The sequence below is a fragment of the Pieris napi genome, chromosome 15 (genome assembly GCF_905475465.1).
Source record: "Pieris napi chromosome 15, ilPieNapi1.2, whole genome shotgun sequence".
Classification (NCBI taxonomy): domain Eukaryota; kingdom Metazoa; phylum Arthropoda; class Insecta; order Lepidoptera; family Pieridae; genus Pieris; species Pieris napi.
Genome location: NC_062248.1, coordinates 11,964,501 through 11,982,696, shown reverse-complemented (window position 1 = coordinate 11,982,696; position 18,196 = coordinate 11,964,501). Strand labels below are relative to the sequence as shown.

The 18,196-nt window shown below is 35.7% G+C and overlaps 1 protein-coding gene across 1 annotated transcript in view; it reads left to right on the top strand.

Moving 5' to 3' along the window:
- LOC125056880 overlaps window positions 1–18,196 on the top strand; it is a 61,653-nt gene that overhangs the window by 26,913 nt on the left and 16,544 nt on the right. Inside the window, exons 12-38 of the mRNA XM_047660199.1 lie at window positions 226–455; window positions 1,347–1,560; window positions 2,261–2,437; window positions 3,449–3,681; window positions 4,025–4,170; window positions 6,167–6,297; window positions 6,399–6,584; window positions 7,137–7,366; window positions 8,037–8,269; window positions 8,965–9,095; window positions 9,317–9,505; window positions 10,165–10,889; window positions 11,003–11,252; window positions 11,371–11,550; window positions 11,772–12,031; window positions 12,295–12,463; window positions 13,846–14,009; window positions 14,238–14,493; window positions 14,581–14,706; window positions 14,812–15,032; window positions 15,410–15,543; window positions 16,066–16,193; window positions 16,266–16,475; window positions 16,541–16,745; window positions 16,861–17,001; window positions 17,591–17,730; window positions 17,802–18,029. Coding sequence (XP_047516155.1) covers window positions 226–455; window positions 1,347–1,560; window positions 2,261–2,437; window positions 3,449–3,681; window positions 4,025–4,170; window positions 6,167–6,297; window positions 6,399–6,584; window positions 7,137–7,366; window positions 8,037–8,269; window positions 8,965–9,095; window positions 9,317–9,505; window positions 10,165–10,889; window positions 11,003–11,252; window positions 11,371–11,550; window positions 11,772–12,031; window positions 12,295–12,463; window positions 13,846–14,009; window positions 14,238–14,493; window positions 14,581–14,706; window positions 14,812–15,032; window positions 15,410–15,543; window positions 16,066–16,193; window positions 16,266–16,475; window positions 16,541–16,745; window positions 16,861–17,001; window positions 17,591–17,730; window positions 17,802–18,029 — 5,637 coding nt within the window. The remainder of the gene's footprint in view (window positions 1–225; window positions 456–1,346; window positions 1,561–2,260; window positions 2,438–3,448; window positions 3,682–4,024; window positions 4,171–6,166; window positions 6,298–6,398; window positions 6,585–7,136; window positions 7,367–8,036; window positions 8,270–8,964; window positions 9,096–9,316; window positions 9,506–10,164; window positions 10,890–11,002; window positions 11,253–11,370; window positions 11,551–11,771; window positions 12,032–12,294; window positions 12,464–13,845; window positions 14,010–14,237; window positions 14,494–14,580; window positions 14,707–14,811; window positions 15,033–15,409; window positions 15,544–16,065; window positions 16,194–16,265; window positions 16,476–16,540; window positions 16,746–16,860; window positions 17,002–17,590; window positions 17,731–17,801; window positions 18,030–18,196) is intronic.

Below are 18,196 nucleotides of genomic sequence, written 5' to 3'. Positions count from 1 at the left end.
CAATATTCGTACTTTTCGTTAATGATTCCAAATAATAACAAATTAAGTTATGATTCTTCAAAGTAATTGAATGAATCTGAATCATTAACCAAAGTAACAATAAAAATCGCCGGTCAATTAACTCGATCAGAACATTTCCTAATAATCCGAGCATTCCCCGACATATATATTTTAACTAACGTTAGGTTACATAACTCGATTGAAGTTAATATCACCATATTTCAGATTAACGCAATCGCCTCACTGTTCGTGATGGAAGCTCTGGGAAGTGACGTATCAGACAAACTGTACTCCATAGACAGAGACTTCGCCGTCCTCAACAACTTCACGCAGCGTATCGCAAACTTGGACAAAGTGAAAAAACCCGATTTGAACTGGGATAAAATATTTAATCAAAAAGATGCGGACTTTTTGAAAGTCGTTAAAGAAAAGGAAGGTCTCGGAAAACATATTCTGTAAGTTGATGTTTTATAATTATTAACAATAGTGAAGAAAAACATCGTGAGCAAACGGATTTAACATTACTTCTTTATTTATTATTTTTGCTCTCTTCTCTGAAGACGATTAGATATAAAAATATGTTATAGATAGAATATAGACGTGTGAAAATAACATGAGAATTTAAGAAGGTGCGGCAACTTCCTCACTATTAAGTAGCCCGCGATATCGCAGCTCACAACTCCGCAAGAAGTCGCATGGGTCCACCGAGCATCCGCGAATGTGCACTAAATCAGTAGTTCCTCACTTTTTTGTGTCCTTTATAAAAGTTATGAACCCTATGTAACAAACATGTCGTGAATGTAAAATTAGAAGCGTTTAATATGTATTTTTTGACGTTCATAAGTGTGCTACCTATATGAATAAATCATTTTGACTTTTGACTTTTATCTTTTAATATTAAAAATATGAATTAATCACTTAATTGATAGGTTTTAGAAAGACATCACTAGGAAATTGTTAACGAAAGTAGACAACAACATTATTAAATTTCAAAATATATAATGAAAAACTGAAATTCAAATTCCAAATAAATAAAAAAATCGAATTGTCAAATTTCCCCCCTGTGGGGCATGGGCCCGACGTTGGGAAACACTGCAATAATTTTGTAGGAATAAAGAATATAATAAAACTAGTGGACCCCACAGACGTTGTCCTGCATGATATTTCAAGCTATTAGGATATTAAAGTATGAAAGTACCGACTGCAGCGCCACCTGCCAGGCTGATTTGTGAATCTAAACCATTACCAGATCCCCTTGAACACGTCGTTTGAGAGAAGTTCAGTGACATACACACTCACAGAAGAATTATATATATAAAGATAACAAATATTAACCGTCTTTCCAGTTTGACAGTCCACGGATGTCTGGCGAAAGAAGTGGTCAGACAGAATTCGTTATTGGAATTCAAGTTGAGCCCTCTGCTGAAGGACGCGACGTCCGTGATAGTAGTGGTTAACGAGCAACTTAAATCCTCTTCGAAGGAAACGGCCCAAAGGCTAAAAGAGGCGTACCCGGAACTGCTCAAAGTTCTCGCGATCACGGCACTCGATGAAAACAAGGTACAAGCTTAACACATTACACTCACACACTCGCTTAAAACAGAACATTTTGGAGAAGTCTTTTGCGAACGAGCGAACTGTGAATCTCTGAGAGATACGGCCTCCAACTATTCAAAATTGGAGTGTACTCCTCCCTCAAACGCTGCGATGACTCTTTTTGGGCATTCAGCAGGCTCGTTGGCCCCCCTATTATATAAAAAAAAACAGTTTTTAAAAATATTTCAAAATTGAAATTGAATAAAATAATAACTTTTTATATAGAACCGCTGGGACTCCTGACACAGGTATTTTTCACTTAAAATCTTACATTGTAATGCATTCTTATCATGAATCAATCTTAGTTAAAAAATTTCATCATAGGACGTCAAGGCCGAATACGAAATACCATCCGTATCACCTCGACGTCCGTCGTTCCACAACTGAGCGTTTTTTAAAACAGTTTTTGTCCATTGAAATATTTCCGAACCACTACGACTTAGGGTCCTTCAAGAAAAGAGCGTTCCAATTCTTAAAAGCCCGGCAACGCACTCGCGAGCCCTCTGGCAGAGTGCCCATAGGCGGCGGTAGCACTTAACATCAGATGAGCCTCCTCGTTTGTCCCTTGTTCTGTAAAAGTCTTTATTTTTTCTGTAATTAGCCATACAATTTAATAAATTAGTTCTTATATATTTTAAACCACACCAACCTTTTCTCGGTTCAGACCTTCAGGTCCTTATCGACGGCGAGCGAAGACATATTTTGCCGAGGCCTCGAGAATGCCAACAGCTTCCTCAGCTTCCCACCCAGCTTAGATGCTCGTCGTTTTATTAACACAATTTGTGATGTCTCCAAGGAGATAGAGAATGGATTGCGTCACGACTCAGTTCTATCCCTCGGAGTAAGTTAATTCATTTATTATTAGATTAATAGGAATATGACGCCTAAAGAGAACTAAACGTTTTTTTGAAGTTATACTTCTTTAGGCGCTTTACGAAAAATTAATGAGAGTGAAATTTTACGATGCGCGCGCACCGTGACACAAAATTAACAGAATGAAGTTGCCCACGGAAGTAAGACATAATTTAATAACAACATGCGAATAATAATAGAATTTTTGTTACACTCAATGTAAGAGAATAATAATAAATATTTATTTATTTAATTTTTCAAAAGTAAACTGAACTTTATTGACTATAATGACTCCTTTTCCAGTCTTTGATTATTTAATTGTAATTAATTATTTGCATGCAATCAAAAACTATTTTTTTATAATGCCAAAGAAGTATAACTTCTTACGCGCTTACGTAAGTACACGCACCCTTTTTTTAATTAATAAACCTAGTATATTGAATATTAGTGCAAGTGCGATATACACGAACATAGTGTCAAAACATTATACAACATTACCTTAATTTTAGCTATTCACTAGTATTGTAGAAAATTAAGTCAACTTAATATTACTTATTAGCCATAATATTGTATAGGCTGTAGTTCATGTAAAGTCGCATTTTGTGAACTTTATTGTTGGAAAAAAGATTAATTCAAAATTAAGATACTTAACAATCAAGTTGATTCAATCGAAATTTTTTTGAAGAAAATTTTCCCTTTCCGGAGAACGCGTTGGTTCTGGATATCCATAGTTTCTCCCCTTACTTTAAAATCGATTTTCGTTTCGATTTCATATAAATTATATTATTGTTTCGTTTAATTTCTTTTTATTATCTCTTGTAAGTTGTATGCTATTTTTGCCTTTAAGTGCTTGTCACATTAAACACTGTATTATATTTATCTTGTACCAATGTATCAGTGTGCCGAACGTTGGCAAGCTATTATAAATAAATAAATAAAATTATAAAGGTGTGTGTAGCGAGTACAATTATTCTTCTTCTCAACTTTAATATTGTAATAGATAGCCGAGGTGAAAAACGCCAACCACAGCGTGTTAGAAGAAATTAATTGGACGAAACTGATTAAAGGCATTAAGCAATTGTATATGACCATCGAGGAGGACTACCCCTACGTTCTCGAGTTCCGAAGCTACGGCATGGACAAACTCACACAGGAACAAATCGGACAACTGTTTTCACAGGCTAAAGATTACTGGTTGAGTCTACAGAACTTGAAACGAAGCGTTCTTCTTGTGTAAGTTCTTAATTAAACTAACAACTAATAATATAATACTTCTTGTTAGATTTACCAAAATCTAGAGGTTTGATTTACGGCAAAATATTAATAGTTTCGGATTGAAGAAAATATATATAATTGATAAATTGTCTAAAGATTTCGCTTAAAGTAACCTAAACATATAAAAACTTATTTTCCAGAAATCATTAAAACATGTATTACCCCTTATTCCCGTTATCTCATTAGGGGATTATGACTTTACACGGGACGAAACATACCACTTGCGCCATCTAAGCGTATAAAGTCAAAAGTGTTTTAACCAAAGATATCTTTTCAACATTGTGTAATTTCTAAATGTTAGGTTAAATATGGGTCTCCGCGCCCTTGACCTCTTGGACCACGAAGCGTTTGGTCTGAATCAGGATACTTGGCTCCACATTAAGTACTACATGGCCGTGGTGACGGGACCTTTGGACGTCATTCACGATTTCATACAATATATTTCCAGTAAGTATTTAGAAATAATCATTTAACGGGATTTCAGTGGCGGTTCTATGTTCATAAATATGTTATGGTAGGGGAGCCCAAGAGGGGATTTCGGGATTTACTAAAGCGCGGCAGATTAATATATAGGGGGATACCTTGTACCCGGTTAAGTACCTCCACAAAATATGAGGCCCATATATAAGGCCGCACGTGAAGGAGACAGGATCAGTTTAGTAAAAAAAAATTGACCATCAGAAATTTCCGAGCGCGTCAGATTAAGGTAGGGTGAGTTAATTACATCCTAAAAAGTGTATATTCCACTAATCTGACAATTTGAGAGTGACGGAAAAAAAGGGGAGGGCAACAAAGTTGTAAAAAAAAAACGTCATCTCGACATTCTCGAGCGTAGCTAATTTTTTTTTTATTTTGAAGGAAATAATTCAAGAATAATGAAAAATATATAATCTGACGATTTCCGCAAGCCGAAATAACAAAAATTCGTCGATAAAGTTAAATGCGTGCAGCTGCGTGATGCCTACATTTCCTTAAACCGATCGGAATCTACTAAACGGCGTTCTTAATATTTCCCTCAAAATTACATTTCCTGTGAATTTGAACCGATTCGGACCGATAGATTTTGAGAAATTTTGAAAAATCTTAAAAAAATAAGAGATATTTGTTTTTAAAGTGGTTTCTTTATCGATCAACTTCAAAAACTAATCCGCCTTTGAGCTTGAAAAACCACGTCGATCGCAACAGTTTTTTTTTACATATTTAACTATCTATAGCCGCTTCCCCCACCGATGAAAAGGAATTTATCATATAACATTTTTTTCTTCTTTTTATCTAAGCTTTGCATCCCAATAGGTCTCTACGACGCTCGAGTAAATCCCCATTTAGCATCGTGGGCCCCCCTACCATTAAATGAAACACTTTGTTTGAAGCTGTGTAGCACCTGACTTTAGTCGTTTAAACCATGTGCTTATAACTAAGATAACATTAATGGTAGTGAGTGGGGTTGCGACGCTGATCTTCTAATCAAAATTGCATAAGCAGTTATTCTTTGCGAGCACTGATTAACAGTGGTTCAGAAAGTTCACTAATTAAAGAAGAAATCGCAAATTGTTTACCAAATAGGAATTAAACATTATTTCCCACAAGTATCACAAGTATTGGTTTCACCATGTCTTTTTTTTTGTTTCGTGAGATGACTACTATTGCCGAGTTTCATGGTTTCCATACCAAAATTACGTTTGTCATTGTAGAGAAATATTTAAAACCCCTTGTTTGACGGCGACGGTGCTACGATTATACGCTATGCTTGTCATGCTTTAAGCATAAATCAGAGTTGGATAATATTAACACCGACTAAACCGAGTCTAATGATATTGAATTACTAAGGGCTATTGTGACAAAATATAATGAAAATTTTAATAATGGAAATTCAAATATTACTGTGAATAGAGGCACGATGCAAATTAAGCTAAAAACTCCTAACGAAATTGTACAACGATATGTAGGTACTCTTAAAGACGGTGCTGACGTTTACCGGGAACAAAGTGTTAGAGCTAATATGGTCATTCGGCAGTTTGCACGGTGTTCGCAAGAGTATCATTTTATGCGTGTAGCCTTGCTATACAAATAATACAATGCTCTTCCTGTTCAGGTAATGTTGCGTTCAGGATGTTGATGAGGCTCCCCGCTCTTGCAGTGCGTCTACAATGTTTGGTTGTGCAGGTGTGGATTGTTAATACGTTGCCACGACACGCAAACTAGCTTTAACTCTGGTAAGGCGTGAGCGGGGGAGCCTTAACAGCATGCTGGCGGTTATAGCGGGAAGGGATTTGCCTTTAGATGGGTCATTGCAATGGACAGCATGTGCCCTTAATTTTATGATTAAGTATAGTTTAAAACTAACCTACTTATATATTTAGGATAATATTGTAACTAACACAATAATCACCATAAGGACTTATAATTGTTTGCTTGAATGAGTAAATTATTATTATATTCCCAGATATCTCCCAAAAAGTACGAGCGCCAACCGATATTCCGCCAGAGTCTGCGTCCGTCATTCACAAAGTGCTGTCCAGTCTACCGCAACTGATAGTGGAATCTGTAGATGTCATCGTGAGAGACGACGTGCAGGTGAGCCTTGACTTTTTCTGCATATTTTGTTTTCTTTTACTTTGATTATTATTCGCTTAATCCAAAACCGTCGATAAATTTATTTATCATTATTGTAATAGGTCGATCAAATAGTAAACATCCTGAATGCTGACACGCCGTGGCCGTGTGGTCGCAGCCTAACAGAGGTCCTTAGTTTTCCATCCACTAAACATGCAGTAACATCTTTGGAAAACCTCATCTGCTTCAATAGAACCTTTCAAGAGGAATGGAAAAAATATTTGGATGAGAAAAATGTTACGTTGTATGTAAGTATTTACCTGAACAACTGTTTAAAAATCTTTAAATACAATGTCCTTTGTTTACAATTTTTACATCTTCGTTCTATTTAATACAAATAAAGTATACCCTTTAAAATGTTTTGATAATTATATAATTAAATAAATCTAATCTGGCGCGCCTGCAGAGGAAGCAGAAAATAATAAACTTCTCAAATATGAGAGTCTTTCCTCCAACTTTGATTTTCTTCCTTTTGGAGTAGAGACTCTTGAGCCGTGGGATTCAACTGCACAGGTGATAATAAAAGATTTAAGTTACCGCCTGGTAGATAGTAGCGGTGACCCCAGAGCTGGCTGCTTCCCTCGCTCAACGAATAATTATAGCAATACAGCGAGGAAATGTTGCCATCGGCCGAGATAAAATATTTTAGATTACCCTCATCAAAATTTATGAAGCTATAATTATTGTATAACGAACATCAAATTTTAATTATTACTATGTAGATTAAGAATATTGTACAATTGTGTGTTGGAAATAAATTATATGCATAATCCTAACATAAATTAAAAATTGTCTCACAGAAAACGAGTCACTGGAATGAAACAGTCCTAGCTCCACACGTATTTCTCAAATTCTCTAGAGTCTTCGATAGAACTATTGAAGACTTCAACTCTATTCATGAATTGGTTCACAATATTCTGGAGGAACCAGAGAGACGAGAGACAAAAGACGACAGCGGATTGAATTTGAAGTCGAGTTGGAAGTATACAATTGACACTTTTAATACTTCAGAAGGTGATACCATCCTACGGTGAGCACGGGAGATACGTTCTACGCTAATTTATTTATGGCTTCACAGTTCACTTCACTTGCCCGCTCGCTCGATACACCCTTGACTTGTGAAATGGTAGTAAAAAAGTAAAAGTAAAAAAAAACATTTAATCATATAGTACACTTACGACTCGTCAGTAAAGAAATACATATTAATGCTTCTAATTTTACATTTACTGCCAATTCTCAAATCAAGGGCGTAGAATGGAAGAGAAGAACTGGCAAAAACTCTCCGCCACTCTTTTTAATCGCCAATGTTTTTTTACACAACGTTTGTAAGGAGCTGCACCCATAGTATAGTCTTTTGCCTCAACCGTTACACCATGTTCCATATGACATATCAAGTAATTGTAAATGTAGATTTTGTATCAATTTAACATCTTTTCTTTTGACGTTCATAATTATTGTACATTTGTGTAAACAAATGTAGGTATATGAATACAGTATTTTGACTTTGAGTATGAACACGAACTTTAAAAGGACCAAAATTACTTTAACTTTCGATTTCTTATAAAATACAGGCTGCTATTTTAAAATTATACGTAAGATTTCGTTTGTCTTAGCACTATATCATTATACAATATTCCGATTAATCGAGAAACTTTCTCTTTAAGTTCAGGTAACTTGCATTAAAAAGAATAATTTTCCAGAAATTTCTTAACAAAAGTGGATTTGGTAATGAATTCCATCACAACATCGTCACCAAACGACGTCTCTCTAAACACATTATGGACCAATTATATGAACTGTTCATCGGAAGTGTATATGGACGATGCGTGTGCGCAAGCGGGCAGAGGCGCGTGGATTAACTTGTTCAAATTCATTTCTATGGCTGTTGGAAACGCTACTGATGATTTGGGGACTTATTTGAGAGAAGCTAACGGTAGGCAGTTCTTGGTTTCATTGAATAGGTTTAATATGTTTAACTAACCTCTGTCTTTTGTCTGTGTCAAAGTTATTTCTAATATTAAGTTTTGATTACTTATTATTACTTTTTGTATGGTAGTTTCACATTCCTGCACTTCTTCGCAATTCTTTTTATTACCGTTTTATTGTATTAAGGTTGCCAAGATGTGATCCCTCAATAGTGCGATAAGGTGTTCGCACTATTTTACTCTCAACTTTTGTAAATGCTTGTATGTGCAATAATCTAAACAAACTTAAGAAAAATGCGATTTAAATTAGATTGTAATAACCGCGGTTCGAGTTCCTGAATTCATGAATATAAATTTGTTAACAATATCCTCGAGATACGTATTTAATTTTACCTTTTAAACCTATTTTGATGACCAAGACGTCATTAATACAATAATTGGAGTTATATTTCTTTTGTCGTGAGAAATGATGAGAGTCAATTTTTACGATGCACACAGTCTCAAAAAACCGACACCCTGAAGTTGGTTGAATAGTTTGTTGAATAGTCAACATTTTAGTTTTTTCTATTGTTAATATCGTTTTTTCTACAAACGTAGAATAAATTTTTTTAAAAGATTTTGTTACGCCAAAGAAGTATAACTTCTAACGCGTGTCTATAAGTACACACACGTTTTTTTAATACAATAATTTAAATCGATACAGGGGCAAATTCAACTATACTGCAAGTGTTCGGTTTCACCAGTAAGACACCGTTGTACTCGATGTATGCCAAGGCGTCGGAACTGATTGGCGTGCTCATCAACTCATATTGGGATTTCGGATTCATGCAGCAGGTATTTGCTTACTTCACAATAATTCAAAAGTAGATAACAATCAAATATGAAACATCATATTTAGTAGAAACCAAAAAATATTATCCAATTTTTTTGTCACATTTTTACTTGATTTGTAGGCACTCACTTAAAATATCCTGCTTCATCTCTTACCTATCGAACCATCCGTACGAAAGTATTTTGTATTGGATGCAACTAAATAATCTGACAATATATTTCAGGTTCGTCGTGCGTCCCTAACCCAATTTTGGGATTGTGAAGCCGTGCTCTCGTCGTTGACACCAGGTCCAGGGAGCTCCATCACCGAAGAGATGCTGCTTAGCTTCCATCCTCTCGTCTGCCCGTCCATGCTCTATTGGCTCTCAATGCCTGTAGGAGCTAACACGCTTTTCGATGTTATAACTAAACCGGTAACTACCTATTATCATTTGGTCTTGGTAGATAATTTCATCGCTAATTATTCAATATCAATTTAGTAAAAAAAGTAGCAGTTCAATAAAAAGTGCTAATGAGTATCTTTCAGTCTTGTTTCTGATCCCTTAAAAAATCCTATACTGCGGTAGCTGCTTCATCATCATCAAATTTATGTCTCTTGAGATGTTACTTTAACCTCTCAGATAGGTAGTTTCCTAAAAGACCGGCTACGCACATGCGAGCTCTCTGGCATTATGTGTCCATGGGCAGTGGTCTCACTTAACATCAGATGAGCTTCCAGTCCATGCTGCAGTTTTCTATAAAAGAACAATTCTAGCTTGGTCTGGTGAATATTGAAGAAGTATTAATTAGGAGCCAGCTTTTTGCATGGCATCACAACTCTGAACGTAGAATTTGGAGGACATGAATGCCGGTAAAACAAGCGTTGAGAGCAACAATGCTTGTTTGAAAAAAAAATGAAATAGGGATATTTTATTATCCTATAATTTAAGAATACCCTCTGACATTTTCCAAAACAAATAACTTATATTTAAAAAAAAAGATTACTTCTTTAATTTTATTCGTGAAACTCCATTCGAAGCAGAAATAAATAAGAAAAACCATTTATAATAAATTAATCTTCTAAATTTTTCAGCAATATCTGTTTTTCACCCTCCATGTGGAGAGCTTCGGTAGTGTATTTAATAAGGCATATGTGACAACGACAGAACTTTCCAATACTCTTAAAGAACTTTCAAAGAACAAAACCGACATTGATTTATCACTTGTCAATCTTAAATCAAAACTAGAAATAACTGTAGACAAGTTAATTTCATACAAAATTAACGAAGACGATCCGTCGTACTTAGCGTTCAGAGAAATTGTGAAGAAACAAGTGGCGTCATCTATATATTTAACGAGAACGGTGGAAATTGTAAACAAAATGTATGATTTATTGAGTCATATTAACGTAGATGACGTAGTAACAAATGTATCAGAGGCTGACAAAAAGTCTATAGAAACCGATATTTCTTCGCTAACTAGGCTATTTAGAAGAAGAGCTTCAGAAATCATCGGTATACATTTTGACGTAATAACTGACGTGATATGGACAAATAGAAACGATTATAAAATCACAAATTCGCTCGAAGTGATGTGTGATAATTTAAAAAATAATGTCACCAAAGAAATACTCGGCGTCAACGCCAGGATTAAGGGTATAATATGTTCGAAGCATTATAAAATTATTTACAACGCAGTACAACACGTCATCGATGATGATTTTGAGGAAACCAGACACAGTCTACTGACCGTGGTTAAAGTTCTGCAAAATGTTAGCAACGACGATGTAAATAATATATTTTCTTTTCTCAATGAAAAGTAAGTATCCGACATGATAATAGCATAACTTACTTCCTTGAAACTACGGAACGAGTGACGACTATCCGTAAAGTTTTTGTATTTTCTTCTCTGAAAATATTTATTCTTTTCAGACAACAAATAATATTTGCTCTAAAAAAGTCGATAAAATACGCATCCGACCTGGATATTCCGATATATTTGAAATACCTCGAAAGTAATATAGAGCACTATACCGTGGTGCTGAAGTTTTTGTCGGGAGATGACTGGTGGAAGGCGTTGAAGAACTTGTATACTGGAAATCAGTCGAAAGCATTTCTAGACTCGGTCGAACGAAGCTTCGATATTGCCAGTGATGTTCTTAATAATTTGGATAAAATACACGTGAGACCGTTAACTATTAATTATAATAATATAATTTTGAAAATAGTAAAATTTAAATTTATCAAGGTAGTATTAATTCTCTGAAATGTGAAATGTTTAAAATGTGATCTCATTCCAGCTAGTAAAACTCTTCCGCGATACCAACGTCAACGATACGGAATCATTCTGCCGACCCAACATGACGCTATCCGACTACCTTCCGGACGGTACCGGACTCTTGTCCGCCGTTCACGGGCAGTTGTGTGGAGACAAATCCGAATTGTTTAAGGATATACCGCCTTTATTGTTTGCTTCGCAGGTAAATTGACTTCTATTGGTTTTGACTGCTTTTACTAATATTCTCGAAAAATTCTTAAAACTGTAGAGCATCAAGGTAGCATACTCTATGTATCTCGAGGTTGCTTTCCCAGTAATAGAATAACAGAATCCGAGCCGAGCCTCGAAGAAAATAAACCGTTATATTGGGCGGTCGGACCAAACAAGATGAAAAAAAGTATTTTTATTTTGACATATTTCCAGGGATATGACGATGCACTTAAACTGCAACCCACCGTCGACTACCGACAACTGAACGACCATATTTCTTCAGCCGAAGCAAATCTTTTGAGCGTGGTTGAAGAAGTTCGAACGCCAATGGTTCCAGAGTGGGTCACGGATGGAAACCTAGCGAAGTTCAGAAGCTCAGTGCTCAATCTATTGTCCAAAGAAACCATCACGAAAGTAGCGTTTGGCACTATGAGCAACTTTGTCGACGCAAGCACGTTGTATCTGAATGAGACGTGAGTGCAAATACTTCTCAGTAATTCTGACTCAAATTCTATTTACTCTATTGTAGAAGCGACGAAGGTATATTTATCTATATGTATATTATATTAATAGATGTACCTACTGCGTTGTGTGTGCCTTATAAATAAGTAAATACAGTTTTGCCTGACCACTTAGGGAACGTCAGTAGAAATTGGGTTTGCCGTTACGAATCAATTTTGAATAAAATATATTTTTTAACATCCAATTTATCTAAACAACATATTTACAACATTAGGTACTGTGGGGCGTGTTCCCACGTGACCGGTTGGGCGAAACAGATCACGCTGCAGCTCTTCAAGAAACAGGAATACGAGGAGTTCCTTTGTAACGTCCGCGGGATGTCACCGAAAGAACTCCATCATGTTATCAAGAACACTTTCCATTGGGACATGGCTATCGGAGAAGTGAGTGAACGTGATTAGAACGAACAATAGTTTATGTTCCTCCATTTTGTGCGTTCGGTGAGGTTTCGTTAAGTACGGAGCCGTAAAGAATAGAGTGAAATGGAACGTATACCTAGTTAATAAATGCCGGCTGGTGCGAACATTTCTATACTTTGCCCTCAAAAGAATTGGGATCACAACGACATCGGCATTATTTAACTTTTTCTCAATATGTTAAGCTATAGTGTATTTCACAGCACGATAAAGCGACATCACTCGGCTTTGGTTGGTTTAGCTTGTCTTCCATACAATGACACACTCAATAAATAGCACAATTAAATAATTTACCGATCTTTCTAAGAAATCTGTTCTTTTGTTTACAAATTGGGATTGCTTGAGCGTGTTTTATCACGAGATGCCTCAATATCGCAAGATATGAATAATTAAAAATATACAACATAATTTCTGGTGCAGCAAAAGACGTCAGGCGAAAATAACAGACTCAAATAAGAATTGTGTTGTATGTAATTACTAAGACTAGTCTGAAATTATTCTTTTCTTTTTCTAATACAGATTTTTCTTCTGTCCATTTAACGACAACTCTTTGTAACGTCTTAATAGACCCTAGAGTGTAGTTATTTAGAGTTTACACTTTTAATCCTAAACCATTAGTTTGGTGGGGATAACAAAATGATATACAAAAAACCCAAGATGCACACTCAACGTCAAAAAAACGTCCTCAAAAAATGAGCGCAACATTCTAAATTGTGCGCTCATTTCAAATAGTCTCGCGTCTAATAAGTGGAGTCGATGTTATTTATTTGTGTTTCTTTTTTATAAATAAATTTATGTACTTTTGAACTTTTTTGTGTGTAGTTTTTGACAAATATATTTACGCTATATAAAGTGTAAAGAAAAAACTTTTTAACCGGATTAAAGTTATGTATTATTAAAAATTTACAACTATTTAACATCCAACATCTTTTGTCTTCAGTCACCGTGACCACGCACGCTGTAAAGCACCCGAAAAGTCGGATAAATTTAAAATTATGTTAAATAGTTGTAAATAAAAAAGTCATGTTCGACTCCACTCAATACCTTGTCCTACCGACCACGGTCGGTCGTAAAATTTTATTGCTTTAAGTACGTATACACTGCGTTGTAATAACAACTTAAAGCAATTCGCGTAAGGTTGATTTTGCAATAATATATGCTTGTAACATATACTGTTATAGACATACTGTTATAGAAAGGGACAGAAATAGTGTTTCGGGACACTTTCGAGCGTTACTTTTATTCGAGACTGTGCATCTTGGGTTTTTCTATATCAATGATTACGATGTTTCCTCTCGGCTTTAATTATAGTTCTATCGTAGACCACATCTATTTTTAATTCGTTTCAGCTAATATCGATTAGGAACTACACCAAGTATGAGCTGAACAAGTCGTTGAACGAATTTTTGGAGCAAATTAAAGTGATCCTCTTGGAGGATATGAATTCCAACTCGAGTTTATCGGAGTGTCTGGCCGCCGACGTCGGCAGGAACATATTTGGCAACGTCACCTTGTGAGTAAATCCCACTATTTCATTTCTAGGAAATATGTATGTTCCTAAAAGCCATTGAATTTAAACAGGGTTGAATGGGATCTATGAATTCGACATGCCTAGTCCCACCAGTATCATTGATTAAGAAAATCGGTATAATCGTAATAATATTACGTAATAATGAAATATATATGTTAGCTTTTACAAATGACTCGGTTTATATAAAGACTGACTTAATTCTTTATCCAGGGTGTCAAGGATTATATCGAATTTCATAGAAATGATAAAAACAGAGTTACCCCACTTGCAAGAAGTGGAAGGTTTTTCTTCGCTACCATATATAGTCCAGCTTAAGGCTCAAATTGCGTCTCACATAAGTGTCCCTGTCACTTTACAAGAAATAGAAAAGGATGGAGTTCATTTGTGGGACGTCTTAAAGGAGGATTTAGGTGGCGCTTTTGATACAAACTATCTACAGTTCATATACTATCTCGACTTGCATAAGGTGAGGTTATACTTCCATATATATTGTCATAAAGATAAAATTGTTTAGTATTGGAAGAGTAATTCAAGAATACATTAAATATTATAGGTGAATGGATTTCCTCTTACGACGTCATCGTTTAAAATGCAAAACAGTATTTGTAAAATATTTAATTGTACAGAAGTTATAGCAGCCATTAACAATCATTTGAATTATACTAAGATTGAAAAAATGGTAAGTTCCTTTGTTCTTATACGTTTGATAAAACGTTATTTTAATTGAAAGTCGTGTAATGCAATATTTAGCAAATATAAACATAACGTATAAATGAATTTTTAGTTACCCCAATTACCTGAATTACAACAAAAGGAGTTTTGGAAATTCCGATTTGTCACGGACATTCTGGATTCGGTCCAAGTGGTTCTAGAACGTTCGTTTCTTATTCTGAGGTTTCTCAGCAAAATGGATTTTGAAGGCGTGGCAGCCGGAAAACTGACTCCGATGATAAACTTGGCGATGCAAATGCAGATTCCTGATACTTTGCATAATTTGATTCGTAGGTTCGTAATTTAATATTTTCCATCCATCTTCTATTAAATTTCTTACTCGATGCTGAAATTGACATTCAAATGTAAATTGCATCAGATCTCTCAAATAGGTTAATTCAAAATTAAATCATTCTTTAATTAACAGATAACCAAATTTTTCGATCAATTCGAATTTTTCAAATTTTGCGTTCTCAAAAAATATATTTTGGAAATTAATTAGTAAAAAATTATTTATAAAAATTTAAATTAAAAAAAATGCATTTAATTTCTATACTTAAACCGCGAAACCTATTCAATTTAAAGCCATTAGGTGGAAACGATAATAACGCAGACAAAAGCAGAATTATTGAATTTAAAAACAGTTTAACTTTTTTATTTTCCCTTTCCAGTGTCGAATGGATAGCAGAAGAATTATCACCGCTTCTGCACAATACGACCCTCCGACGAGATATGGCCGCTTTGATGGACGGCTTGAAAGTGTTATTCAGTTATAAGGAATACATCGTCGACCGAGACGTCAACGGTGAGATAATACGGACTAACGGCTGAGCTGACTCTGCTCCTCAGTTAAGAGCGCCCATTAGAGTAGTAAAATTCCTGATTCCTCCAGAGCGTCTCTCTCCGCCCGCTCTAGTAACTAGTGAAACAAACGTATGTCTGAAGTTCGCGAGAGATGAGACGGACGATATTGTTTCGCGGAACGAAAATGAAGTAAACGCCAAATGGTTTTTATTTAAATAACTCCCAAAATATACAATATCTAATAAAATCGCTAGTAACAGCTTTCGGCCAAACTAATGTGCTGAAATTCAAATATTTTTTGTCTACCATTAAAGTCAACCATTGAAATTATAGTGAAGCATCAATAGATATTTATTGTTTTTAATTCAAACATTACGTACTTAGATCAAATTAAATTTAATGATGAGTGATTTTAATTAGTGCCCGCTCTAAAAAAATATTCATAAAAAGAATACGCCTACATTGATTTATATGCGGTACAAAGTAAGTAATAAATATTAAGGTTAAATTAAAAACATTTCAGTTACGATATCGGAAGTTTTTCAAAATCCCGATCGTATAGAGTCATCGTTGAAGGACATCGGAGTGAATAATACAGAGTTCTTGAATGTTCTTGGGGTTTTACACGACAGCAAAATACGTTTAAGACAGGTGAGGATTTTTTCAGTCGTAATAGAGAGATCGAGTGTCGCAGATGCAAAAACAAATGTTTTATTATTGCAGCTGCTGTTGCAAGAAGACGGCTTCTACGACACTAAGAAGTTTGTGTGCAATCGAACCGAGCTCTCTCAGATATTTGTACCGGACACGAACGTCACGGACGCCTTTTTCTCGGCCGTGAGCGATCAGTTCTGCGACTTGCCGGACGAACAGGCCAAAAAAATTGTCCCCATTTTGATTGAAAATATAAACACTACCTTCTTTTTGGATCGGGTAAGTTTCGGCTTAAAAAGTTAGTCTCGTTTTATCGAATGTGAGTATTTATTTGATTTTTGTAGATAAAATCATTCCTCCTTAACAAATTATATGCGGCCCTGAACGTAACGGCCGACGAGGGCGACACATTGTTCGATAAGCTATCAGAAATGGCAATCCTGATGCCCTCGGTACGGCAGAACGTCGCCGAAGTGACCGATTCAATGGCCGACGAGCCGTTAATACGACGCCTTAAGGACGGATTTTCCATTGGAGGCTTCATGTCGTGTGAGTTTAAAATATGACATTCAGAAAAATATTAAAAGTGTCGGCTCTACCGATCTAAGTAACAGATTAAATAAAGACCAAGATTAAGATAATAAGACATTTATTTGACGAATAGCCCCAGAAACCCTGGCAGAGGTGGGCAACATGATGTGCGGGAAGCCGTTCCTGTCTGGAGTTAGCCGATTCTACAAAAGCATCGTGAACAGCGTCGACCTCTCTTCGCAGCCGGACGAGGAACAGCTGCGAGTGTTGCCAAGTTAGTAAATTGAGAGGCGAAATACATCTATACTATACAGAGGAAATATTTGATTTCTTGTTTGTTTGAAATGAATAGGCTCCGAAACTACTGGACCGATTTCAAAAATTCTTTCACCGTTGGCAAGCTACACCAATTCCGAGTGATTCATTCCCCTAATTTTTTTGAAAATGAATATTCATTTTCAAAAAAATTAGGGATGCTTACTAAAACTTGAATAATCTAACCTAAGGTTTAAAAAAATAAACAAAAAACTTCCTTCAATCGCGTGCGCTGCGAATTTTTTTTTTAATCAAATACCACCGCTAGAAAAGGCTCTTTATTCGTACCTAGGTTATCCTTATCAAAATAAATACAAACGTTTCACATAAGCTACAATTTAATGGTATAAAAAAGCATGGTGGTCCCCATGACTGGTGTCCTCCTGCCGTTTCTCTTGAATAGTAGTTTACTACAATGTAATATAACAAAAATCTTAGCCACAGCAACGCTTGGCCGAGTCTACTAGTTTAAAATAATCCTGTACTCTTAAAATACTGAAAGTAACAAATATTTACAAATTATAATTCGACTATTAAAATTCGCCCAGCGGACTTCTGTCGATCCGTGTACACGGATATCGTAAACATGGAGGGAGGCAAAATCGTCTGGAGTTTCGTCAAACCTCTGATCATGGGGAAGATCCTCTACACGCCTCACGGCCCCAACGTCCTAAAGATCATTGAAAAGGTATCACATAATTCCATTTCAATAATTTCAGCCTAACAAGAAATCTAGAATACATAATAATACAATTTCAGGCCAACTCGACATTTGCGCCGATGGTGAAAATGTTCAACTTGATCCACGCATTTTCGGATGCCTTTCCCTCTATAGACAAAATGTCAAAACACAGGGCGGGGCTGAAGGCCTTGGGAGACTTGTTATCGGCGGAGGATTATCGTCAAATAAGAGTAACTCTATTCGGAAACGTGTCCGCGCCGCAAATGGATGTCGACGAATTGCTTTCTGGAATTGGCGATTCCGAGGTAACGCTTCCGTGCTTTTATAACGAGCGATTTTATATTTTAAAACAATTATTTTTTTATTGAAAACTTAAAAAATAAACTAATAAAGCTTTTTATAAATTTCACGAATATTTAAATGATTTTAATCCTTGGGATTGATTAGCTCCAGTTCAAACAATTTGTTTGAC